At 38.2% G+C, this 27529-nt stretch overlaps 2 protein-coding genes across 3 annotated transcripts in view; one reads left to right on the top strand and one right to left on the bottom strand.

Moving 5' to 3' along the window:
* Positions 1 to 26403, bottom strand: part of USO1 (USO1 vesicle transport factor) — an 80260-nt gene extending 53857 nt beyond the window's left edge. Inside the window, exons 1-3 of one of the 2 annotated variants that reach the window (XM_061420493.1) lie at positions 26160 to 26403; positions 6572 to 6658; positions 6430 to 6494 (exon numbers count right to left, since the gene is read on the bottom strand). In XM_061420493.1, the coding sequence (XP_061276477.1) occupies positions 6430 to 6494; positions 6572 to 6658; positions 26160 to 26225 (218 nt within the window). In that variant the 5' untranslated portion in view covers positions 26226 to 26403. The remainder of the gene's footprint in view (positions 1 to 6429; positions 6495 to 6571; positions 6659 to 26159) is intronic. The other variant, XM_061420494.1, reaches the window with a different exon arrangement.
* G3BP2 (G3BP stress granule assembly factor 2) overlaps positions 26400 to 27529 on the top strand; it is a 92850-nt gene continuing 91720 nt past the window's right edge. The window contains exons 1-2 of the mRNA XM_061420497.1: positions 26400 to 26765; positions 26865 to 26984. The gene's annotated coding sequence lies outside the window, so the exon portion shown is untranslated. The remainder of the gene's footprint in view (positions 26766 to 26864; positions 26985 to 27529) is intronic.

The raw sequence follows: 27529 nt of genomic DNA, 5'->3' as shown, positions 1-27529 counted from the left end.
GAAGTATAAAAGTTTTTCCTTTTACTCATTTGTTTCAGGAAGTATAAGTTTTTTTATCTTTTTCTCTTTTGTTCAGGAAGTATAATTTTTTTTTTGTCTTGTAGCATGTGGGATCTTAGTTCCCTGACCAGGGATTGAAACTATACTCTCTGCATTAGAAGTGCAGAGTCTTTTAACCACTGGACTGCCAAGGAAGTCCACGGAAGTATATTTTTGTTGTTGATAAACAGATATAATTTGAAAGCACAATGGAAGATGATGGCATTCAGAGTGAAAAGCAAGAATGAGACACAGGTCAGAAAGATTCAATAAATATAAAGAAGTGATGAGGAGTGAAAGCAAAAATGAGGGACAGAGGGTCACAACCAGAGGATGTAAATATCATATAAAATAGATTTTTAAAATTATTATTATCTGTTTTTGAGAAACTTAAGAGGGACATCTCTTAAGAGACCTTTGAGAAAGCAGGAATAGAAGGAAGCTTCCTCAAAATGAAAATCTGACAATTAACATCATATGTAATGGTGAAAGACTAAACGCTTCACCCCTAAAGATCAGTAACAAGATAATGATGTCTCCCCTAGCCACTTCAACCCAACACTGAACTACAGGTTCTAGCTAGAGCATTTGGCAAGAAAAGGAAATAAAAAACATACAGATTAGAAAGGAAGAACTAAAACTATCCCATTCACTGATGACATGACCTTGTACATAGAAAATTCTAAGGAAACCACTAAAAACCTATTAGAACTAGTAAATATATTCAGCAAGGTTGAAGGACACATGCTTAACATAAAAAAAAAAATCAACTGTACTTCTCTATACTAGCAATGAACAATCAGACAATAAAAAATTTAAAATTCCATTTAAATAACATAGAAAAGTTTTAAATACTTTGAAATAAAATTTTACTATAGTCCAAGACTTATACACTGAAAACTATAAAACATTGTTGAAAGAAATTATCTAGAACTCAAATAAATGAAAACATATTCTGTGTTCATGAATAGGAAGATGTAATGTTGTAAACATGGTAATATACGCCGACTTGACTTGCAGAATCACACAATCCCTATAAAAATCCCAGCTACCAGCTGATCGTAAACCTGTATGGGAATGCTGGGAATGCAACGTATCCAGAATAGCCAAAATCATCTTCAAAAAGAAGAATGAAGTTGAAGGACTCACATTTTCTGATTTCAAAACTTCCTATAAAATTATAGTAATCAAGACAATACTGGCATAAGGACAGACACAGAATAATAAAATAGATAAAGTCAAACATTTATTTCAGTTTATTTTTGGCAAGGGTGCAAAGACCATTCAATGAGGACAGAACAGTATCTTTAACAAATGGTGTGATGGACAATTAACAGCCACATGCAAAAAGCTGGACTCCAATTTCACACCTTATATAAAAATTAACTCAAAATGGGATACAAGATTTAAATATAAGAGTTAAAACTATAAAACTCTTAGATGAAAGCACAGGTACAAATATTCAAAACCCTGGATTAGGCAATGGTTTCTTAAGATATGATACTAAAAGCATAAGCAAGAAAAGATAAAACAGATAAACTGGATTTTGTCAAAAGTAAAAACATTTGTCCTTCAAATGACACTATTAAGAAAGTGAAAAGAAAACCCAAAATATGGGAAAAAACATTTGCAAATCATATGTCTATTAAGGGATTTGTATTCAGAATAATATACAACTGAACAATAAAAAGAGAACTTAAAAAAAAAGACAAACAAATTAAAATTAGGCAAAAGGCTCAGTCATTTCTCTAATAAAGACACATGAATGGTAAATAAGCACATGGAAAGACACTCAACAATAATTAGGAATATGCAAAGCGTAAGTCATTAGGTATGTGCAAAGGAAAACTACAAGATACTCTCACTAGGATGGCCATTTTTAAAAAAGGGCAATAAAAACATGTTGGTGAAGAGAAACTGGACCTTTACACCTGCAGATTAAGATGTAAAACGGCACAGCCCCCCATGTTAAGAGTTTGGCAGTTTCTCAAAAAGTTAAACTACATGACCCAACAATTGCATTCTTTTATATAAAGTATATGTTCACACAAAAACCAGTACACAAATGTTCCTAACAGCATTATTCCTAACAGTCAAAAAATGGAAATACCCCCAAATGTCTGACAACAGGTGAATGGATAAACAAATAGGCTATATCCATGTGTGTGTGTGTTAGTCACTCAGTTGTGTCCTATTCTTTGTGACAGCTCCATGTCCAAGCAATTTCCCAGGCAAGAATACTAGGGTGGGTGGCCATTTCCTTCTCTAGGGGATCTTTCCTGGAATATTATTCAGCCATCAAAAGGTATGAAATATACTAATGCATGTTACAACATGGATGGACTTTGAAATATTATGCTAAGTGAAGGAAGCCAGACACAAAAGTCCCACATTTTATGATTCCATTTATATGAAATGTTCAAAACAGTCAAATTTATACAGAGAAAAAGTAGATTAGTTGTTGCTAGGCAACAACTAATTGGAACGTTGGAACGGGGGTGGTAGGCACTAGGCAATAACAACTAATGGATACTGGACTGTTTTTGAAGTGATGAAAATGTTTTGGAATTAGATAGTGGTGATAGTTATACAACTTTGTGAATATACTAAAACCACTGAAATGTACACTTAAAAAAAAAAAAACAACTATTGAGGTGACATGGTTTGGAAACACTAGTTTCCATCAGACAACTTTCAGGCCCTGAATGTGAGACTTGGGAGAATAAGCAGTTGCTCCTCAAGTTTTAAGAGGAATGGACCCATGGACAGATGGAGTTTCAAGACATGCCAAGAAAGGGAACACAGCTCTGTGTGATGCAGCCAAGGATGAAGGGGATAAGGATGAAGAGGATTCAGCTGAAGGATTCTTAGAGTATTAGGTGGCCCAAGAGCACAAGCATAAAAGAGTAATGAAGATGAGAAGTGGAAAGAGATGGCTGTAGAATATATACCTTTGCAATCAATGAAGTTAAGAAAGCACTTGTAGCATGTTTTGAGAACAGAAGCTAACAGATAAATAGAGAAGACAAGGGAAATGGAATTTGACACAAGAAAAGGAGTAAAACACAAGAAGGTTCACAGAAGTTTGGCTTTGTTGTCTAAGAGGCATAATAAAACACCCATCAGCCTCTAACACGATCAATTATTAGTTCACATATTCACAAGGCTACATGGTACACCTTATTTCTACATGGTACACCTTATGAATGCCTGGCACAGAGTAAATGTTCAATAAATGTTTTTAAAAATATATTTCTTAACCTTTGTATCAAGACTATTATTTTCTGCTGCTGCTGCTGCTGCTAAGTTGCTTCAGTCGTATCCGACTCTGTGTGACCCCGTAGACGGCAGCCCACCAGGCTCCACCGTCCCTGGGATTCTCCAGGCAAGAACACTGGAGTGGGTTGCCATTTCCTTCTCCAATGCATGAGGGCCACTTTATATAAGGGGAAGCATTCTGTTTTCTGTATCAAGATAGTTGTTTCATAACCAGTTTTGTAAGACTCAATGAGAAATGCATGCATAAAGATACATGAAAAAAATTACATGTATGTTTAATAATCACACTAATTTTTTTGATCTAACATTTGTTTTCTCGTAACTTAAGAGTATTGTTTAAAGCAGATAGCAAAATTGGGTTACTTTATTACTTTTCTATTGACGCTGTAGCAAATTACTACGAATTCAGTAGTTTATATAACACAAATATATTATCTTACTGTTCTGGAAGTCAGAGAGCTGAAATGGGTCTCAGTGGACTAAAGTCAGGTCTCATCTGGGGTGCCTTCTTTTCTGATGCCTTTCAGGGAGAATCCATTTCCTTGCCTTTTCCAGGTCTAGAGGTCCCCTTTCACTTCTAAAACCAGCAAAGACAGATGGAGGTCTTTTCATTTTACCTCATTCTGACCGCCTCTTTTGGATTCCTCTTCAACTTTTGAGAAGCCTTAGGATTACCTTGGGCCCACCTGGATAATCCAACATAATTTCTCTATCTAAAAATCCATAACTTAATCATATCTCCAAAGTCTCTTCTGCCATCTAAGGTAACATTTATAGGTCGTGCTGAGAGAATATAAACATCTTTGGGGGACCATTATTCTTCCTACTGCAGTTGCCCACCTGGTGTTAAAATAACAGATAGTCCTGCAGCTGCCCACTCCAGTGTTAATAACAGACAGTTCTGGAATAACATCCAATGGATTCAATCAAACACATTAGAATTAATTGGCTTTGGGGGGCTTTCCTGGTGGTCCAATGGTTAAGACTCTGCGATCCCAATGCAGGTGGCCCAGGTCCGATCCCTGGTCAGAGAAGTAGATTCTAAATGCAACTAAGAGTCCACATGCTGCAACAAAGAGCAAAGACCCCATGGGCTGTTAAGACACAGCACAGCCAAATGAATAAATAACAAAAACAAGAATTAGTTGGCTTTCAAAGGTGGCCAACGTGAGTTACACTGAGGAGGATAGCAAAGATTCTATTCGGCATGAACAAGCAGCTGGGCATTGCTGAAATACCATTTTAAAAGAGGTTATGAGTTTTGATAGACAGGCAGCATCTAAGTCTTTAAAAAGCTTACATGCAGGACTTCTTTGGTGGTTCAGTGGTTAAGAACTTGCAATCTAATGCAGGGGACATGGGTTCAATCCCTGGTGGGGGAAATAAGCTCCCCCACATGCTTAGAACCACATGCTGGAACTACTGAGCCCACAAGCTCTGGAGCCTGTGTGCTGCAACTAGGACCTGATGCAGCCAAATAAATAAAGAAATATATATATATTTTAAAATGCTTATATGCTTTGCTTTGTTTGAGGAACTTGCACTTCACACTGCACTGAGTTGGTTAAATGCATTAAACAGGTGAGTAATAGAAGATTCACATTTCAGACAGATATTCTTGAAATGAATGGAAAGACAAAGAGGTCAGAGGCAAAAAATAGAGTCTGGAGGTGGTGGGTGATTTTAAATTATGTAAAACAACAACAACAACAAAAAACCTCTCTGTTACAGCTCACTTCAAAAGGTGGACCCTAAGTCTCCTCTTCTTTAATACAGGCTGAATTTATTAACTTGCTTCTAGTAAAGTACAATGTAATGGGATTGACAATAGGTGACTTCTGAGACAAAGTCCTAAAAGGCATTGTGGTTTTCTATTCTCCCTCTAAGATCACTTGCTCTGGGAGAAGCCAGTTTCTCATATCATGAGGATGCTAAAGCAGTCCTTCAGAGAGAGCAACAAGATGAGATATTGAGGCCTCTTGCCTCAGGTAAGTGAGCCATCTTGGAATCAGATACTCCAGCCCCAGTCAAGCCTTCAGATGACTCCAGTCCTGGCTGACATCTTGTGCACAACCTCGTAAGAGAGCTTGAGCCAGAACCACCTAGCTAAGCCACTTCTGAATTCCTGATCCACAGGAACTGTGACATAATAAATATTTGTTATTTTGAGCCAGGAAGCTGTGAGGTAATTTATTACACACTAATAGATAACTAATACAGTGGCTGTGAAAATGACTTAAGTGATTAATACTGAGAGCCAAAACTAGGACTGACAATTGAAATCAAGAGAATTCATGGATTCCAGCTTTTTTTTTTTTTTTTGTCTGGATGGGCATAATGGGTTAAGCAGAGGGATGAATTCAGCACAAAACCTCCCGTTTCTTATTTTAATGGAAAGGTGCTAACTGGGATGAACTTGGGTCAAAGGCAGCTGAAGTGGATCAGGCGGGTGAGGGGATGTGGTGGAGTATTAGCAGGACAACCAGAGACATATTAACTTTTGAACATTTTGAATTTAAGACACCTGTGAAGAGATCTTGATATGGTGGAAATGTAAACTGAGCAGCTAAAGATTGAAAGATATATTTAACTAGAGATAAGATCTAAAGTTATTCCTGTACAGTTGTTAATTAAAAACAAAGATGCAGATGCTCTCTTAAAGAGAAACTAAAAAAGCAAAAACTAGGCTGAGTGACTCTTCTCTTAAGACTTCCCTCTATTAGTATGAGTTTACTTCTCTCCCCTCAGAAAGACAAAGTCTAGATAATTGATATAACATATAATATGTATATTATAGAATAGTATGCTATAGTATACCTAAGTGAAAATCAATACATTAATTTGTTCAAACTCCAAATTTTAAACCTTTATTGGACAAGTTACTTCATTCCATTTTTATATAATGGTAAGCTCTCAATCCCTGAAGGTTTAGATTATGTCTGTCCTAAATGCTTAGCACAATGGTTTGGATCTAGTGCCCAATAACTGTTTATTAAAATGACAACTGAAAGTAAAAACTTAGTAGCCTTAATCATTTCTGGAACAGTGACTCTAAAACAAATTAATTAAAATTTTAAGAAAAATTAGGGAGAAAAATCATTAGAGACATACCGATCTGTTTGTAAAACATGGATAAGATGTTCCATAGCTTGAATACCCACTTCCAAGCGATATTTCTGCACAAAAGAAAAATGTTATTTAAGAAAGGAATATCCAACTTAATAACCTGAATAACTGATAAAGTGTTACAGACCTTAGATAATGATTTGAGAGCTCGCACAGCATTTCTTCGGTCATCCAATAAAGTAGATGAAGCTACTCTGTCACAAAGCTTTTGAATCTGTCATGGAAAAATGAAATAACATAAATAGAATAAAAAGAAAGAAAAAAAAGATATATAAAGTTTCCTCCAAAATTTATACCATTTAATTTGAGGGGAATAAAAAAGGATGTCACTATTTAGGTAGTATTATAATCTTGTTACAAATATCAAATAGATTTTTCACAGAGACTTGAAAAATGGAAGTGGTAGAAGAGAAGTCAAATAAGGTTAAGTCATATAAACTGAAAAATTAAAACAAATTAGTAGAATCAGAGCTTTGCAAACATAACTATTACAGCTCTTTGAACTAAGAAGGATCCATTAGGGCTATGGTATATGATGTGTTAATAAAGTTAATAAACAAAAATTTTTTAAGTGATGATTGTTTATATCATAACTTCACCATAATGTTTCCACTACATATCTGAATGAGAATAGTCAGAAATTGTTTATCAAATATTTAGTTTTAAGTGTGCCTCAAAAATCTAGAAGGGTGAAATGTTCTAAGTCTCTAATAAATTTTCAGGAATTAAAATCTGAACTGAATTTTAAAACAAACCTTGGAGCACTGTTTAGAATAGAAAAAAATTAGAAACAACTGTCCATCAAGAGAAGAAAAACTAAATAAATTATGGTATATTTGCCAGTCAAATACTATTAAAACTACTCAAAAGATATTAACTGTACTGACATAAAAATACTATGATTTAATAAACAGTGAAAAAAAAAACAGCAAGTTGTAAAACTATGTAAATTGTGAGCTCACTGTAACAAAAGAACCAAACTGTGTATGTATGTAAAACTGCACTAGAGAAGAATTTGGAAACTTAAAGCAACTATAAAACTTCTAGAAGAAAGCACTGGAGAAAATGCTTGTGGCCTTAAATTAGGCAAGAGTTTCTCAGACATATATACTAACAGTACAATCCATAAAAGAAGAACATAATAATTTGGACTTCATCACTCCTGTTCTTCAAAAGACACTGTTAAGAGAATGAAAAGATAAGCCATAGAAAGGATGAAAACACATGGAAAACATGTGATAAAGAAGTTTTTAAAACCATTACACTCAGGTCCTTTATAGCTCCAACAGTTTTTTCCTATCTTATTATGCTATTGTTCATTCTTTAATAACAGTTTTTACTCGGATTCTGTAAATGATTTTGGCATGTCACAAATTTTGCATCTGATGTATCAAAATTAATGGTGTTTAAATACATATAGTGTTTTCCAAATTATGTTCTGTAGACTTCCAGTGTCCCAGAAGATATTAACAGACTTCCTAAGATCACAACCAATGGGAAACATAAGGTTATATACAAAATTAGGTTTCTGCAATGCAGAATTTCTAAGTCTTTACTATATTGATTTGCATTTCTTCACACTACAGATGCAGTATGTTAACCAAGCCTAGCTTGACTTTTTGATTTTATTCATTCTCAGTTCAGTTCAGCTCAGTCGAGTCAGACTCTGTGACCCCGTGGAACCACAGCATGCCAGGCCTCCCTGCCCATCACCAACTCCCGGAGTCTACTCAAACTCATGTCCATTGAGTCAGTGATGTCATTCAACCATCTCATGCTCTGTTGTCCCCTTCTCCTCCTGCCCTCAATCTTTCCCAGCATCGGGGTCTTTTCCAATGAGTCAGCTCTTCACATCAGGTGGCCAAAGTATGGGAGTTTCAGCTTCAACATCAGTCCTTCCAATGAACACCCAGGACTGATCTCCTTCCTTTATGATGGACTGGTTGGATCTCCTTGCAGTCCAAGGGACTCTCAAAAGTCTTCTCCAACACCACAGTTCAAAAGCATCAATTCTTTGGCACTCAGTTTTCTTTATAGTCCAACTCTCACATCCATACATGACTACTGGAAGAACCATAGCCTTTGTAGACAAAGTAATGTCTCTGTTTTTAATATGCTGTCTAGGTTGGTCATAACTTTCCTTCCAAGGAGTAAGTGTCTTTTAATTTCATGGCTGCAATCACCATCTGCAGTGATTTTGGAGCCCCCAAAAATAAAGTCAGCCACTGTTTCCCCATCTATTTGCCATGAAGTGATGGGACCAGATGCCATGATCTTAGTTTTCTGAATGTTGAGCTTTAAGCCAACTTTTTCACTCTCCTCTTTCACTTTCATCAAGAGGCTCTTCAGTTCTTCTTCACTTTTTGCCATAAGGGTGGTGTCATCTGCATATCTGTTATTGTTATTTCTCCTGGCAATCTTGATTCCAGCTTGTGCTTCCTCCAGCTCATCATTTCTCATGATGTACTCTGCACAGAAGTTAAATAAGCAGCACGACAATATACAGCTTTGATGTACTCCTTTTCCTATTTGGAACCAGTCTGTTGTCCCATGTCCAGTTCTAACTATTGCTTCCTGACCTCCATACAGGTTTCTCAAGAGGCAGGTCAGATGGTCTGGTATTCCCATGTCTTTCAGAATTTTCCAGTTTATTGTGATCCACACAGTCAAAAGCTTTGGCATAGTCAAGAAAGCAGAAATAGATGTTTTTCTGGAACTCTCTTGCTTTTTCAATGATTCAGAGGATGTTGGCAATTTGATCTCTGGTTCCTCTGTCTTTTCTAAAACCAGCTTGAACATCTGGAAGTTCAAGGTTCATGTATTGCTGAAGCCTGGCTTGGAGAATTTTCAGCATTACTTTACTAGCGTGTGACATGAGTGCAATTGTGCAGTAGTTTGAGCTTTCTTTGGCATTGTCTTTCTTTGGGATTGGAATGAAAACTGACCTTTTTCAGTCCTGTGGCCACTGCTGTGTTTTCCAAATTTGTTGATATATTGAGGGCAGTACTTTCACAGCATCATCTTTTAGGATTTGAAATAGATCAACTGGAATTCCATCACCTCCATTAGCTTTGTTCATAGTGATGCTTCCTAAGGCCCACTTGACTTCACATTCCAGGATGTCTGGCTCTAGGTCAGTGATCACACCATCGTGATAATCTGGGTCATGAAGATCTTTTTGTACAGTTCTTCTGTGTATTCTTGCCACCTCATCTTAATATCTTCTGCTTCTGTTAGTTCCATAACATTTCTGTGCTTTATTGAGCCCATCTTTCCATGAAATGTTCCCTTGGTATCTCTAATTTTCTTGAAGTGATCTCTAGTCTTTCCCATTCTTTCCCATTGTTTTCCTGCTCACATTTAGAAATTATTCCTACCTTAAATTGTATTTCTTAGTAATTATATTGACTTTCAAAAATGGAATAAAACTTTCTCTTTATTAACTGGTTGACAGTTTTTCTCATTTTTTTTTAACCAGGAGAAAAATTAAACAATTATCTTCTGAAAACACAAATCTCACTATTCTCAGCTTAAAGAATTCCTAAAGCTAAAGAGTTTTCCTGTGTATAACTGTAAGATAAAACTGTTAGCTAAAGATAGATTTCTTTTCTAATGAGTTCAAATTATGTATCTTCAATTAACTTTGATTAATAAATAAAATCAGTAGTTTTTTCAGAAAGTTGTGAAATGTAACTTAAAAACTAATCACTATTTTAAAGTGTACTATGTATATATAAAAATTCCTGAGTTTGGGTAAATATGTCTCCAGACTATTTGTAAGACAACAAACATGCTGGGAGTTCCCTGATGGTCTAGTGGTTGAGACTTCAGGCTTTCACTGCTATAGACAAGTTCAGTCCTTCGTTGGAGAACTGAGATTTTGCAAGCCACGTGATGCAGCCAAACAAAAGGAAAAGAAAAAAAAGACTATAAACATGCTTTTCATCTATTAAACTTGGGTTTTAGTGGCAAGCACATATTCTTCTCAACTGGTGATTTTAATCCGAACTCTCTCTCTAGTGCCTTAAGACAATTAAATCACCACACTGCAAAATCAATAAGTCAAAAATGAATGTAAGAACAACTTATTTATCCAGAGCCATAATTAAGCTATTTCAGTAACTTTCTGTCAGCGACCAAAACGGCCTTTTCATTTTATTGATTTCTGATAGCAATCTAAAACTAATTACAACCTTCTCTGGCTTCTTAAAGAACATAATTATAAGCTTTCTTGGCATTTAAGCCTAAGTCCTTACCAATATCAGACACAGGGATGTTTTACGTGGTAAATGAAGAAATGAATATAAAAATCTTTGAACAGTACTTGGCACTATAAATGCTCAATAAATGTTAACAAACTTCATTATTACTAAACTTCTATGATTCCTTTGTATTTTTTTTCTATCCTATTAGGCTTTTATGTTTCTAACAGATCATTCAAATTTTGCAGATTTGCAGTGAGCAATCTGATAATTAAGCTAGATGGTAGTATGTCTATAACTCCAAATTATTCAGGCTTCAACTCAAGACTGAGTACATGGACTTTGCAACTTCTACTTTTGCTGTGAGAAAGCCTTATTACCTTGTAATAATATTTCACAGAGTTGAAGTTTCTGAGTAAGTGATCTCTCCAAGATGAAGTGTTATGCTCCTAGTTTTCACAGACAGTGGAAACCAAATGAAAGGAAATTATTATATATGTTTCAAACCTTACAAAGACTTAGCCATATTTTAGGTCAAACACAGGTCTGTATTTTTTAGGTGACATTTCAGTTCAGTCACTCAGTCGTGTCCGACTCTTTGTGACCGCATGAACCGCAGCACGCTAGGCCTCCCTGTCCATCACCAACTCCCAGAGTTCACCCAAACCCATATGCATCGAGTCAATGGTGCCATCCAACCATCTTATCCTCTATCGTCCCCTTCTCCTCCTGCCCTTAATCTTTCCCAGCATCAGGGTCTTTTCCAATGAGTCAGCTCTTCGCATCAGGTGGCCTAAGTATTGGAGTTTCAGCTTCAACAACAGTCCTTCCAATGAACACCCAGGACTGATCTCCTTCCTTTACGATGGACTGGTTGGATCTCCTTGCAGTCCAAGGGACTCTCAAGAGTCTTCTCCAACACCACAGTTCAAAAGCATCAATTCTTCAGCGCTCAGCTTTCTTTATAGTCCAACTCTCACATCCATACATGACCACTGGAAAAACCACAGCCTTGACTAGATGGACCCTTGTTGGCAAAGTAATGTCTCTGCTTTTGAATATGCTATCTAGGTTGGTCATAACTTTCCTTCCAAGGAGTAAGCGTCTTTTAATTTCATGGCTGCAGTCACCATCTGCAGTGATTTTGGACCCCCAAAAAATAAAGTCTGACACTGTTTCCCCATCTATTTCCCATGAAGTGGTGGGACCAGATGCCATGATCTTCGTTTTCTGAATGTTGAGCTTTAAGCCAACTTTTTCACTCTCCTCTTGCACTTTCATCAAGAGGCTTTTTATAGTTCCTCTTCACTTTCTGCCATAAGGGTGGTGTCATCTGCATATCTGAGGTTATTGATATTTCTCCTGGCAATCTTGATTCCAGCTTGTGCTTCTTCCAGTCCAGCGTTTCTCATGAGGTACTCTGCATATAAGTTAAATAAGCAGGGTGACAATATACAGCCTTGACGTACTCCTTTTCCTATTTGGAACCAGTCTGTTGTTCCCTGTCCAGTGCTAACTGTTGCTTCCTGACCTGCATACAGGTTTCTCAAGAGGCAGGTCAGGTGGTCTGGTATTCTCATCTCTTTCGGAATTTTCCACAGTTTATTGTGATCCACACAGTCAAAGGCTTTGGCATTTACCAAGAAAAAAATTTGTAGCACAAATATACTTAACTCCTATTCAGAGTATTTAAAATACTTCAAAGACCATTTAATATTTCAAAGGCCATTATTCTATTTATTCCTGACTTGAAACACCAACTAAATGCAGTATAATTGTGTTCATTATATTCTTTTCCTCTTTGAGTTATTAGAACCCTCTGTGTTTTAGCTGGGCACAAAGGCTGTCCACCTAGACTACCTTCCAAGCTCTCCTTACACCAAAGCATAGAAAGTGACTACCTTCTGGTCAGTGAGTTGTACCTTCCAAGTCATGTCCTTAAAAGGAAGCTATACGCTCATTTCTCTTTCTCCTTCCCTCAGCCTGGGACTTGAACCTGATGCTAGTGAAGCATCTTCAACAAGACACTATTGTAGGGGATGGCAGAACAAGATAAAAAGCAACAGCTAGGCCCCCAGACCACCCTGAGGAGCATAACTAACCTACACAAGGGATCACCTTCTAATGGGACTTTTATTGGAGAAAGACACAAACTCTTGTCCTGGTTAGACCTCTCTTATAGTAGCTGATCCAATACCTAAACTTGTAAGACATTTTACAGGAGTGGAAACTAAGGTTCAGGGATGAAGAAATGCACCCCAAAGTACACTGCTAGTTCGGTGGTATGGTCCAGATTCTAACTGAGCCATAGCAGTCTCACTCCAAAGCCCATGCTGTTTCTACTATTCTTACACTGCCTTACACTTATCTTAACACTGTGCAAGGAAATGTGAGCCTGAGCACCTGCTGCAAACTACAGGCATTGCAAGATTTCTTCCTTGGAACAGGGTAACATGGAAATGCAGTTTCTGTGAAATGCTTCCACTAGCACTACACCCCACCACCAACCCTGATTAGCCTTGGCCTTAACTTCCCAGCCAGCGTACAGATGGAATAGCCCCTTGTTCCAAGGGAGTTGAAGCTTTATGTTGGGAAAGCTATAATCAGAAGCTACCAGGTATTTAAGAAAAAGGCAGCACCATATATAAGTACTTCAGAAATTAAAACACTCACTTTTAAAGAATCTGGCTGAGATAATAAAGATGAACTGGAACAGAAGGAAGTTACAGAAAATATGTCAGTTCATTATAACAAACATGAAGTAAGGTTTTTTAAAAAAATACATTAGGGTGCGGACAATGGGCAAAGAGCTGTAGAGATAGATAAGGCAAAAGGATACTTGAAAAAACTGAATTTAAGAGGCCAAGAGGCTTGAGAAGGAAGAATAAAATGTCTGAAACAGCTACTGTTTAGAATTCAACTTCTAGCATTTCGTCCTTGGGCAATACATGCACATGTGCATTCATAATTACAAGAACAACCACTCCAGCACCGTAAGAGAAAAGGAACAAGACAGAAGTACCTTCAATGCCCATTCCTGGAGCACTTTCATTTTTCACTTTACATACGTCTACAGCTTTTCCTTCAACAAGTATGTATTCAAATGTCTCTCTTATCATTAGAAAAAAAAAAGATTCAGAGAATCAAAAAACATCAGTGAATAAGCTAGCTGAAGTTTGACATGAATCAGCAATCACTCTTCAATATCTCAGAATATTCTAGCTTTGGTAAGGTTAAAGGAATGGGAATGACAGAGTCTGAAGAACTCGGTGCCATAATTTTGAAGTTGGTGATTCATTTATTGATTCAAAAAATGTTGTAGAGTGCTGCTACCCTCATGGGAGCCATGGTCAGTGCAACCACAGAGTCGTGTTTGTGACAAGGTAAATTCAGAAACTGGACTAAGCGAAGGCGTGAGGGATGAGTAAAACAGTGAGGGAGATGAGGTACAGTTATAAAATAAGTCACAGAGATATAATGTACAGCATAGGGAATATAGTCAATAATATTGCAGTAGCTTTGTATAGTGACAGATGGTAACTAGACTTATAGTGGTAATCATTTTGTAATGTACAAAAATATCAAACCACTACATTGTACACCTGAAACTAATATTATAAATCAATTATACTTCAATAAAAAAGAAAGAAACTAAGACTATAAATTAGCAACTTCTGTAACAACTGGTTACATTTATGGTTGTTTAATTTTAAAAAACTGGGCTTGTATATTATATGTTCATGAGTATGAGTGTGTTGTCATTTCATTTTTCCTAGCAATCCATTTTTACTGTTTTACAAAAGTATTGGTCTGTGATGAATTGGAAATCAGGGGGCGTGGGGAAACCAATCCACTGGTCCTTCACCACAGTCAGTTTGAGAAATACTGCTAAATTGCTTAATATTTTGCTGGGGCCTGCAAAATTCTATTTTGGGCAAACAGCAGTGGATCACTTTAGAAGGTACCTACTCAAATGAGACTATAAAAGCCAGGAGACAACAGAATAAATTAAAAACAAGTAAGAAATATATAGAAAATAGTTAGTATGATGAAGGAAATGATTATAGAGAAATGAGACAGAAACTGGAAGGACAATACTGCTTTGGATAGCACAGCCGGTCAGAAGGCCTCAAGTTAAGCAGTGATTTGGGTTTGGTGGACGTGTAGGTTAAGGGTAACAAGAATACAGCAAGCAGAAAAGCAGGGAAGCAGAGTGAAAGAGGCCCATCAGAAGAAAAAAGGACAGTATTTTAGAACTGAAGAATATGTTTATTCAGTGTCCCAAATGGGATCCTGAGGTGAGGGACTTTGTTGCCAGCAACTCACTCTCTCAGAAACTGACCAATGAGGCCACTTAGTAATTTAAAGAAAAATGCATGAATTTACTAGTCAAAGGCTGTTATCCTAGTTGACACTCTTACCTACAAAGGAATTACAAGTTTAAATCCCACGGATTTTAATGCTACCTTGCTCCTTCTCAGGTAACATTTTGCTGCCATTATTGATCAAAAGAATGAGTTACAATACAGAAAATATGAATCCTGTCTACTTTTGTAAAAAGTCAGATATTTCCCTAAGCCTTTTAGCAAAGTACTCATCAGAGCATACTACCAAGGCACAACATTTTAGATGACCATTCTGTGGACTTGAAACAAGTGACCTTCCCAGAATTTTACTGCCTGAATCAACAGAGATGTAAATGTGGCTGACCCTTGAACAGCAGATCTGAGCTGTGCAGGTCCATTTATATTTGGACTTTTTTCAACAGCAAATACTATAGATTCTCAATCAATTAAATCTGCGGATATGGAGGAACAAAGGATACACAGAGACAACTATAAATTACAGGAGGATTTTCCACTGTGCAGAAGGTTGGTGTTGTTCAAAAGTCAATGCACAGTCAATACGTGTAAGGTTATACCACAGAATACTGGTAACAACCAAAAAAGACACTTCAGCCTGTTTACTTGAAACAAAGAAACTTTTAATTAAAAAAAAAAAAACAAAAAACCTCTTGCTGTGGGGACCCAACTACGTTCATTAATTAGTAAACAGAAATATTCTAACACCTACTGCTAAAATTAAAAAAAAATCAAATATCTGTGAATATAAATATCTTAGTTTATAAATAAACTCATTTATGTGATAAACATTGGTAAATGCAAAGCAAACACTCTGGAAGGATGTACACAAAACTTCCTTTGAGATTACTCCTGGTAACGGGAAATAAGATGTGGAGAGAAAAAGAAAGGGGCAATTTGAGCCTATATATTGATTTGGATTATTTATAATAAGCATGTTTTCAACTAGTGCTTCAATAACAGAAACATTTAAAGACACTTCCAGAATATATCAGCCTTTGCTCTTATTCTAGTACCTGCTTTAACAGATCACCTGACTGACGTACTGTTCATCTACTTTCTGAACACAACTGGTGCTTGTGATTCCTGATAGTTATGCTCTACAGTTATCATGGACACTGAATTGGCAGATACTGAACCACTGTACCGGAGAAGGCAATGGCACCCCACTCTAGTACTCTTGCCTGGAAAATCCCATGGACAGAGGAGCCTGGTAGGCTGCAGTCCATGGGGTTGCAAAGAGTTGGACACGACTGAGTGACTTCACTTTCACTTTTCATTTTCATGCACTGGAAAAGGAAATGGCAACCCACTCCAGTGTTCCTGCCAGGAGAATCCCAGGGACAGCGGAGCCTGGTGGGCTGCCGTCTATGGGGTCACACAGAGTCGGACATGACTGAAGTGACTTAGCAGCAGCAGCAGCAGAACCACTGTACCTAAGGGAAATACAGGCCTAGGATCTTATGAGCCTCTGGTAACATTTTCATCATTGGATCAAATACATAACCTTGTTTAATGTGTGCTTCTGTTTAAAGACATCTTGCTCAATATACATCTTGATTCATTAACACTGAACTCACAGCTAAAAGCGCTATTACTCATGCCTGAGGGAAGCTAATCTAACAAACATATTTTCTCTCTAAGGCACATCACAACTTCCTTATCCTTCCGAACACTACGTAAGAGCTCAGCACTATACTTGGGGCCAGTTTTAACTGTGAAATCAACAAAAGCACAAAAATGCAAAACACATGACACTAAACAGGCTGTGAAAAAGACACGTGTTTACAGTATGGGGATGGGATTTAAAACCATTAAGCTCTGCAGCAACTAGGTGAAGCTGAACACTAGCTACACTCTCAAGGCAGGATATGCAGGTTCAGTTCCATCCCAGGCCTCTCTGCTCTCTTTTCTAACCTGACCTGCTTCACTTGAATAATGGTGTTGCCCACCTGACACTGCTGGGATTTGATATTGTGATTCTTGCCTTAAACAGAGTACTATATATTAACAACAACAAAAAACCCAGTTCTAACGAGAAATCATACATACAAGTAAAATTTAACCCACAGTTTTATTTAAAAGGATTGAAGGGAGTAATAAGAAGGAAAAACTTCAGAGACAGCAGTATTTCAACGAATTCATACTATGCTAACTAGGTACTAGATTTTCTCAGAGATAACTACAGTGATGAATTAGACATGGATTGAAAAGAGTCAGACAAAATTGAACAATTGACCACTCACTCTTGTTATCAAGATACAGTCTCTTAGAAGAGGGTACGTAGTTAAGAAAACTAAAAATCCGGTGTCTTAAGTAATTTATAATAAAGTAGCTTTATGTTTTAATATGTTTTTATATTTCCAAGACATACCAATGAAAAAGATAGCTGCAGAACACTATAAACAGTGTATCATTTATGAAAAAGAGATAAACATGCTCATATAAATATATAATTCCATACTGCATGATTATTTATAAGTGTGTGGAAGGATTTATACCAAAATAAGAATAGTAGTTATTTCAGGAAACAGAACTGAAATTGGAGATGGTAGTCAAAGAGGACTTAAAACTTTACTAGTATTGTTTGCCATTTTGTATAAAAAAAATTAAAAGGCTAATTAGTAAAATAACACGTATAACATCATGTAGCTCATGGAGGTGATTATGTATCAGGACTCTTGCCTGATGAGATTGTCATGTGAGATTCACAAGTTCATTTGTCAAGAAAAATATGAAAAGGACAAAAAATTCCATTAATAACTGGTAAAGTGGGCATAGTCACAGAATTACAACCTCATAACCTATGGCACAGTGGTAAAGAATCTGCCTGCCAATGCAGGAGATGGGGGTTCAATCCTTGGATCAGGAAAATACCCTGGTGTAGGAAACAGCAACCCACTTCAGTATTCTTGCCTGGAAAATTCCATGGACAGACGATCTTAGTGGGCTACAGTCCATGGGATCGTAAGAGTTGGACACACCACGAAAGCACAACATAATCTGAATTTGTTTGCTTGTTGTTTACTAATAGTGAAAATTTGTTTACTAATAGTTTATTTTTACTCAGTGATACACAAAAGAGACCAAAAAAGAAGCAAAAGGAAAAGGAATGAATAGGGAAAAAAAATTTGAGATGAGGAATATGAAAATAAGAAATCAGTGAGAATTAAGACAGGAAAAAGAGAAGGTACCATAAAACTAGGATGCTGAGGTACGTTTAAAGGACTCTGACATAAAGCAGTTTGCAATATTTTTTCACAATTACTAATAGAAATTCATATTTTCTAGTATTCAGTAACTATTTAACTGACATGCGAAAATGAAAGTCAGTAATGTCAATTTAAAAAAATAAAATTCAACCATTCAATCATTTATTCAACAGATACTTATCAAGCACCTAATACCAACTTTTTTCTTTTCTTTCCTTCCTTTTTAAAAAAATTTTTTTGGCTGCTATGCATACAGGATCTTAATTCCCCAACCAGGGATGGAACCTGTACCCCTGCACTGGAAGCCCAGAGTCTTAACTATGAGACTGCCAGGGAAATCCCCCAACTTATTTGATATAACTTTGCCTTCAGGAGGTTTAAAACACAGTTATAACTTCTTTGGAGAGAACTTCCCTAACTACGACTACAGGACTAAAATAATTCATGCTAGATCAGATCAGATCATATCAGTCGCTCAGTCGTGTCCGACTCTTTGCGACCCCATGAATCGCAGCACGCCAGGCCTCCCTGTTCATCACCAACTCCCGGAGTTCACTCAGACTCATGTCCATCGAGTCAGTGATGCCATCCAGCCATCTCATCCTCTGTCGTCCCCTTCTCCTCCTGCCCCCAATCCCTCCCAGCATCAGAGTCTTTTCCAATGAGTCAACTCTTCGCATGAGGTGGCCAAAGTACTGGAGTTTCAGCTTTAGCATCATTCCTTCCAAAGAAATCCCAGAGCTGATCTCCTTCAGAATGGACTGGTTGGATCTCCTTGCAGTCCAAGGGACTCTCAAAAGTCTTCTCCAACACCACAGTTCAAAAGCACCAATTCTTCAGCGCTCAGCCTTCTTCACAGTCCAACTCTCACATCCATACATGACCACAGGAAAAACCATAGCCTTGACTAGATCAACCTTTGTTGGCAAAGTAATGTCTCTGCTTTTGAATATGCTATCTAGGTTGGTCATAACTTTCCTTCCAAGGAGTAAGCGTCTTTTAATTTCATGGCTGCAGTCACCACCTGCCGTGATTTTGGAGCCCAAAAATAAAGTCTGACACTGTTTCCACTGTTTCCCCATCTATTTCCCATGAAGTGATGGGACCGAATGCCATGATCTTCGTTTTCTGAATGTTGAGCTTGAAGCCAACTTTTTCACTCTCCACTTTCACTTTCATCAAGAGGCTTTTGAGTTCCTCTTCACTTTCTGCCATAAGGGTAGTGTCATCTGCATATCTCAGGTTATTGATATTTCTCCCGGCAATCTCGCTTCCAGCTTGTGTTTCTTCCAGTCCAGCGTTTCTCATGAGGTACTCTGCATATAAGTTAAATAAGCAGGGTGACAATATACAGCCTTGACATACTCCTTTCCCGATTTGGAACCAGTCTGTTGTTCCATGTCCAGTTCTAACTGTTGCTTCCTCAACTGCATACAAATTTCTCAGGAGGCAGGTCAGGTGGTCTGGTATTCCCATCTCTTTCGGAATTTTCCACAGTTTATTGTGATCCACACAGTCAAAGGCTTTGGCATAGTCAATAAAGCAGAAATAGATGTTTTTCTGGAACTCTCTTGCTTTTTCCATGATCCAACGGATGTTGGCAATTTGATTTCTGGTTCCTCTGCCTTTTCTAAAACCAGCTTGAACATCTGGAAGTTCACGGTTCGCATATTGCTGAAGCCTGGCTTGGAGAATTTTCAGCATTACTTTACTAGCGTGTGAGATGAGTGCAGTTGTGCGGTAGTTTGAGCATTCTTTGGCGTTGCCTTTCTTTGGGATTGGAATGAAAATGGACCTTTTCCAGTCCTGTGGCCACTGCTGAGTTTTCCAAATTTGCTGGCATATTGAGTGCAGCACTTTCACAGCATATCTTTCAGGATTCGGAATAGCTCAACTGGAATTCCATCACCTTCACTAGCTTTGTTCGTAGTGATGCTTTCTAAGGCCCACCTGACTTCACATTCCAAGATGTTTGGCTCTAGGTCAGTGATCACACCATTGTGATTATCTGGGTCGTGAAGATCTTTTTTGTACAGTTCTTCTGTGTATTCTTGCCATCTCTTCTTAGTATCTTCTGCTTCTGTTAGGTCCATACCATTTCTGTCCTTTATCGAGCCCATCTTTGCATGAAATGCTCCTTTGGTATCTCTGATTTTCTTGAAGAGATCTCTAGTCTTTCCCATTCTGTTGTTTTCCTCTACTTCTTTGCGTTGATCGCTGAAGAAGGCTTTCTTATCTCTTCTTGCTATTCTTTGGAACTCTGCATTCAGATGCTTATATCTTTCCTTTTCTCCTTTGTTTTTCGCTTCTCTTCTTTTCACAGCTATTTGTAAGGCCTCCCCAGACAGCCATTTTGCTTTTTGCATTTCTTTTCCATGGGGATGGTCTCGATCCCTGTCTCCTGTACAATGTCACGAACCTCATTCCATAGTTCATCCGGCTCTCTATCAGATCTAGGCCCTTAAATCTATTTCTCACTTCCACTGTATAATCATAAGGGATTTGATTTAGGTCATACCTGAATGGTCTAGTGGTTTTCCCTACTTTCTTCAATTTAATTCATGCTAATCAACAGTCAATTTGATTTGTTTTAATGAAATAAAAAGTTACTGGTTTTGATTACAGAAAGAGCCAGAAATTTGTTTTAAAACAAATTCTATCACTGAGAATATTTTACAAAAAAAAAAGCAAGAGCCAGACTTATCTTCAGATGATCTGAACTGTTTCAATCTTAAAGTGGGTGGGGGGGATTACAAAGTCAAACAACAGTCTCTTTTCAGATCAATCCATAAACCTAATATAATCTATTTCCATTACAATTATGTAATGGAATGGCTAATAAGTTAGCCAACATAATATACTGCTTCATGTATTCTCCATGCTTTCTCTAAGAAATTTCCTGTTTTCCAAAAGCACATGCTTTTAAGCAAGGCATCATACTGAAACTTGTCTAACAAATAACCTATCACAAATGCTAGCATTTCAAAGTCTAACAGTATATAGTTTCCAAATTATAAACTAAAATTATCAACTTTAATTATAAATTTTATAAATTATAAAAATTAGTGACTTTTTACACAGAGTTTATGGTATTTCTGCCTGAGGTATAAAAATATAAATAAGCATGCCTTTTCTAGGTTATCTACAACAGAAAAACCAGACAAAGCAGTATAAATAATAAGAGGAACATGTACAAAAAGACAAATTTACATAAGGAATTCTTATATTCGCTCCTAAAAGATAATTCAAGTGATTACAATTATAAATCATAAAACATCAAGAATTATTTATAGGTTACCCAAAGGGCAAGAGTTCATGAACTCTATAAAGCTGATGATAACGAAGGGATTCTATTTTAAATGCAGCATTCCTTTAAAAAATTTATCCTGGAACATTTTATCGAATATATGTTTCTCAAAACACTAGACCTACATGGTTTCCTGGAGGGAGAAAAAGGATATGATTAATTAGATTTGGCAAACACAACTTACTTTCTAACTCTATCTTGAAAATATTTGAAAGCGTAACATACTGTTTATTTAATAAACCTTGTACAAATATCAGGTTTTTTGTTTGTTTTTGACCATCACACAGGATATGTCTTTAGTAACAAAATCCTTTCAACTACAGCTACTCACATTCTTTGGGACACCCTTTGATATGTAAATTTTAAACGATACAAATACTCTACATAATTAACCTTCAAGAAAGCCATGTAGTTTTCAATAGGCACTACTTTTAAAGAATATGAGACATCTTTGGTTGGGTATAGTGATCAAAACACAAATCATTATTATGGCTTTCTCTGATACTGTTATTGTAAGAGCTAAGAGAGAAAACACATACCAGTTCCAACACTGACTGGGTTATTAATACAGAATATGAACCACGAATCCAGATATAGGAGTTTCAGGCTACACATTTTATAGTAACGTGGTATATAACGTGCTCGACTAAACCAAAACTATGTCTAAATTTAAGTGCACATTCCTTAATAACAATTTTTATTAAAAGAAACTACAGCTGTGTCCATAGCCCTTCTGCTTTTCAAGTCAGCTGACCAAAGTCTGATCTAAAAAAAGACACTTTAGCAGTACAGTAATTCTACATATCTTTTCTGTACTTTTGCAGCTTTCATGTTTTGGGACACAATTTGAGAAGAGAACCCCACCCCTATGATTTATCATCACAAATAGTTAACATTTTTCTTGGAATCTGCAAGAAACTCATCTTCAAAAAAAAAAAAAAAGAAGACATTAGTTGGAAGGTAGATGGAAAATTTAGCATGTCTGACCTCGCAAAAGGGCTTCCCAGTTTGAACTAGTAGTAAAGAACCTGTGTACCAATGCAGGAGACTTAAGAGACAAAGGTTCAAAAAAAAAAAAAAGAGACAAAGGTTCAATTCCTGGGTCAGGAAGATCCCCTGGAGGAGGGCACTGCAACCCACTCTGGTATTCCTGCCTGGAGAATCCCATGGACAGAAGAGCCTGGTGGGTTACCAGTCCATTGGGTCACAAAGAGTTGGACAGGACTGAGGTGACATAGCACTTAGCACGAGCACTCAAACAAACGAGTAGGATATTTACTATAATCAGTGTTTATCTGGACCTAGCAAAGTATGTCAAGGCTAAGGAGACTTTAATCATCAGAAATCATTACTGCCTTTCTCTACTGAAGTAAAAAAGAGAAATCAAATTAAAAACTATTTGACTCTATGAAATATGAAAGGTTTAATGTGAATGAAACTCCAGACTTAAAATATTTCGAACTTCATAGAATTATTGACTATCATATGATATAAACACAAATATTTACTACTTTGTTTCTAAAGAACATCTTAATACCAGTCCAAAGTTACTGTTAACTGAGTATGAAAAGCTAGGTACCATACAATCAATGATACAACTCAAACATTTAGAAGAAATTTGAGTTAAGGAAAAGCAGGAAAGCAGTCAAAGCACAGCAAATCTGAAAAATCCCTGAGTAAAAAGTTTGACATAATGAATTTCAATCATTTCAGAACTTTGATTCCTACAGTCTTTAAAAAGCATTGTTTTAACACCTAGTAATTTGCAGTTGCTATGATTATAGATCTGTGATTTCTTTCATAATATCGTAAAAAATGATTTAACAAATATTGAGTACTACTATGGAAAAACAGATTAAATATATATGAACACTGCACCAAAGATGCTTAAGAGTCTAGAAGAGATGGGGCAGATATAAAAGGTAGAAAGTCTAAGAAATGCACAATCTAGTTAATCTGAAGATTAATCAGAGGAGAAATATTATCTGCAGTTTAGTGGATGGAAAAATAAGGGGTGCAAATTAGGGCAGGGATCCATGACGGATTTTTGAAGGAGAGGTAGAACTGAAGACAATGAAATGAGGCTTTCCACTGGAAAATATGAGAAAAGCAAGAAAGAAGGGAAACCACAATGGAAATAATATAATTTTGCAGAAATGGACAAAACTACAAAATAATGATAAAGCAGAAGTTAGAAATTCTAAGCTCGGGCAACTAGAATATCCAGGTCACATCAAATCAGCAATTAAAAGATCTAATATTATACCAACAGTCTACCAATGCTCTATAAATACTCCTAAATTAGTGACTTATGACCCTGTATACCAATTACTCTTCCTGATGGAATGAGATGGTGAAATAAAATAGTAACTCAGAGTAAACTATTAATTCTCATCAGAAGACACTGGTTTTCCAATTTTGATATACATGTTCAAGGTTAGGCAAGAACAAGGGCCCCCCACTTCCCTTTCAGTTTATATATACATGATACACAAGTGATTCCAGTTTCACTTTGAAATCATGATATAAAAGCTATGTTGTTCCATTCACTATGGCAAGATCAAAGTGCTCTAGTCTCAGCTCTGCATTACTGTGCAAGTGGCTTCAGTGCTTTGTGCATCAGTCTCCTAATTTGTAAAATGATGGGGTTCCACCTGGATGATGTGCAAAGGGCCTTTCAGCTTTAAAATCCTATATTCAATTAGTTGTACACCATCTTTTCTGGAGAGGACATTGTGACAAGACTGACTATAACAAAAAAAAAAAAAGAAAGTATTTTTTCCCTGAAAACATGTAATAAGGGACCTCCCTGGCAGTTCAGGGGTTAAGACCTCAGGCTCCCAAGGCAGGGGGTACAGGTTTAGTCTCTGGCCTGGGTACTAAGATCACACATGTTGCATGGCACAGCCAAAAAAGAAAAAAAAAAAGTAATAAAAACTTAACTTTTATTGAACACATACTAAGTGCTAGTTTCTTTCCATCTTTTATTTCACTTAATCCTCAATACACCCATCAGAGTAGGCATTTTTCTGATTTTACTCATAGGGTATTAGTCATCTCTTGCCTGTTCAATCTAATGAGAGGTGGAAGGCGAGGATTCAAATCAAGTTCTAATAAACCACACTTTAAAACCTGGTGCCTCAAACAAAAATATAAAATATATGAACAAAAGCTGAAGAGGTGGGCTGACTATGGTAATCTGAATAGAGCATGTGTATGTGTATGTGTGCACGTATGTGTGTGTGCACGTGACCGTGTGTGAAATCTCCTGATTTTCAAATGAAGGAAAGCAGATTCACCAGCTTTCAGCTTCTGCTTCAAACAGTTCTAACTCAGATGACATGAATTTTAATAATTACATATATTTCAAAAATTCCCAGATATGTATTAAAATGCAGACATCAGCAATAAAGTCTAGGCTTTGATGTAAGGCAAGCTTTGGTTGAATCCTAGCTCCATTACTAGCAGTGTGACTTAGGTCAAGTGACTTCACTTCTCTAAGCCTCAAGTTTTCATTTGTAAAGTGAGGACACTGTCACCTGTCCTGCAAGGTGGTTGGGGATCTAAGGAGAATGAAAATGTAAACTACAAAGAACACAGTACCCAGCATAAGGTAAGAGCCTGACAAATGAAAGCTATTATTGAACCTTCAGGATGCTAGTAACACAGAACATAGTAACGTTCATAGACAATCCAGTAGTGTCTACGAATACTAACCACAGTTTACTTTTACAATGTCATACTTTGTCACTTTTTTGTAGACCTAAAATTACCCTCAAACCAATAGTTAAAAAAAAAAAAAAAGGTCATACACTTATTCCTAACAGACACTAACCAAACTTCGAGATTTATCCTAAACCTAAAATCGAACCAACTTATCAAAAACTGTGTTGAGTAGCTAACAATTTTTTTAAAGTGACGCTGCAAATCCTGTTACCACGAGTTCAGACTTCTGAATGGGGAGAAAATGGAAGGGACGCGTGTTCCCAAAGCATTTTGAGCGCGAAAGATCCCCACAACGTCCAAGCGAGTATTTCCCAAATAGTGGGTGAGGCTGAAAAACGGGGTCCGAACTAATGATACCTGAAGAACGACCTGCCTCCAGTTGAAGGGGCAGGGGCAGGTGGCTTTGTGACCCAAACTATCGTATTATTCTTAGCCACTTGCTTTGGTCAACTGCTGGGTTTTAAACTTCCTGCAGTCTTCCTCAAAGCCCCATTCCAGACTGCGAGGGAGGTGGACTTCAGTTAATTACCGCCAGTGAAGACACTGGCGAAACGGGAGGGACAGGCCCGCGGCCCCAGGGCGTGGGAGGCAGGTCGGGCCACTTCTGCCCACGACGGATGCCTTTCCCGGTGGTACCACCGCGGACCACCACCAAGCGGCCTGCGGAGCTCCGGGGCGCGGTTGCTGTCACCAGGGCCAAGCCGCCGCGCTGCGGGTTGCGCTGCGGGTGTGAGGGAATAACTTGCGGGTTTCAGGAGAGGAAGAGAGGCACGGGGGCAAAAGGGGAGGCGGCATGTAGACTCCCGGCCCACGGTGACGCGCAGGGGATGACCTCCGGGCCCCTATGTCCTCCGTCCCGGTTTCTGCCCGGACCCTTCCCAAGTCCCGGACCCGCCGCTCCTCTCACCGTCTCGGCTTCTGTGTGCTGGGGTCCGGCACTCTGACCCCCCATAACCCCGCGGAGGAAATTCATCTTGCCGCTCAGCCGCGGGCTCTACCGGCCTTTTCGGGAAAGAAGAGATTAACTTCCCCTGTCCTCCGCAGGGCCTGACCCCCAAGCCTGCACTTTGCACTCCCCGGCCGCCACCGCCACAGCCTACTCAGCGGCCGCTCCAGCCCCCTAAGCCCGGAAACAGCGTCCGCCACCAGTTGAGATGCGCATGCGCGGCTACGTGGCGTTACGTGGCGGCTCGAAGGGCGAAGGCAAAGGGGGAAAGTAGGCAAGAGGAGGCTGGTAGCCCGGGTCCTCCCAAGCCCCGCCCACTGCGTAGGCTCCACCCTCCCCCGTAAGAACACACCTCCCACTCCCGCCTTCGGCTGGTGCCTCCTGCTGGCCTCAACCACCCACGTGGTCCGAGCCCGGCCCTGCCGGCAGGGGACCTTACGGATTTTGTACGCATTTTGGCTTGCAAGGTGTTTAATTGTTGCCGGGCGGGACTTACTGCAAGCTGTCAAGTCTGGGGTTATATTTTGTTGAGTCGAAAGTGAAATTTTCCTTCGGCCGACGTGACAGGTAAGGAGTCCCGACCTCTGGGAGGGTTCATTTGGTTTTGCGGTATAGCAGTACGAGCTTTGTGGCCTTCTCATCTCCACAAATTACATTTCTTTACAGGGCTTTGTTTGGTGAAAAAAAGGGTACTTGAGCCCCCTCATTCCATTGCCACGGGAGGGCGCATTTCTCAGCTTTTGCTCTTCCAACCTGCTAAAAGGAATTCCTGGATCTAAACACCAGGTACACCGCTATTTTCTATGGGTGTGAGGAAGAAACCAATCCAACCCTGCGTTTGGCTTACTAGAGAAAAATACCTTAATCTGCAGTGTCAGTTTGGCAGCAGGGAACATGATGTTTTGTTATTAACGCTAAACTCCTACATTTTCAGCCTGTGTGGCTGGCGGGGCGGGGTGGGGTGGGGGGGCGGCGGGGGCAGTTAGCATGAAAAATATTCGTTTTTCAAATCGGTATGCCTTGTTTCTTTCGAAATGAGAGTGCCAGATACACATGCTTATGGAGTAGTCTTGTCAATGTCTTGAACGTAAAAGCGCAGAGTCTAGTTATAACTGATTCATACACCACTCCCCTTGGATGCCCCACAGGTCTCAGACTCCCCATCCTTCCTTAAAAAAAAAAAATCAGTATGCTTCTTTCATGTGCCCTGCCACACTCATTAGTACCACTAGCCAAATAATTGCCTAAGCTGGAAGGAGGAAGCTGGGAGGAATCTGAAACTCTGGATTTCACCCCCACATGTCCAGTAGTAGTCAAATCCTGTCATGCCT

The sequence above is a fragment of the Bos javanicus genome, chromosome 6 (genome assembly GCF_032452875.1).
Source record: "Bos javanicus breed banteng chromosome 6, ARS-OSU_banteng_1.0, whole genome shotgun sequence".
NCBI classification, from domain to species: Eukaryota; Metazoa; Chordata; class Mammalia; order Artiodactyla; family Bovidae; genus Bos; species Bos javanicus.
Note: the sequence above shows the minus strand (reverse complement) of the source record. Positions and strands in the feature narration are given on the sequence as shown.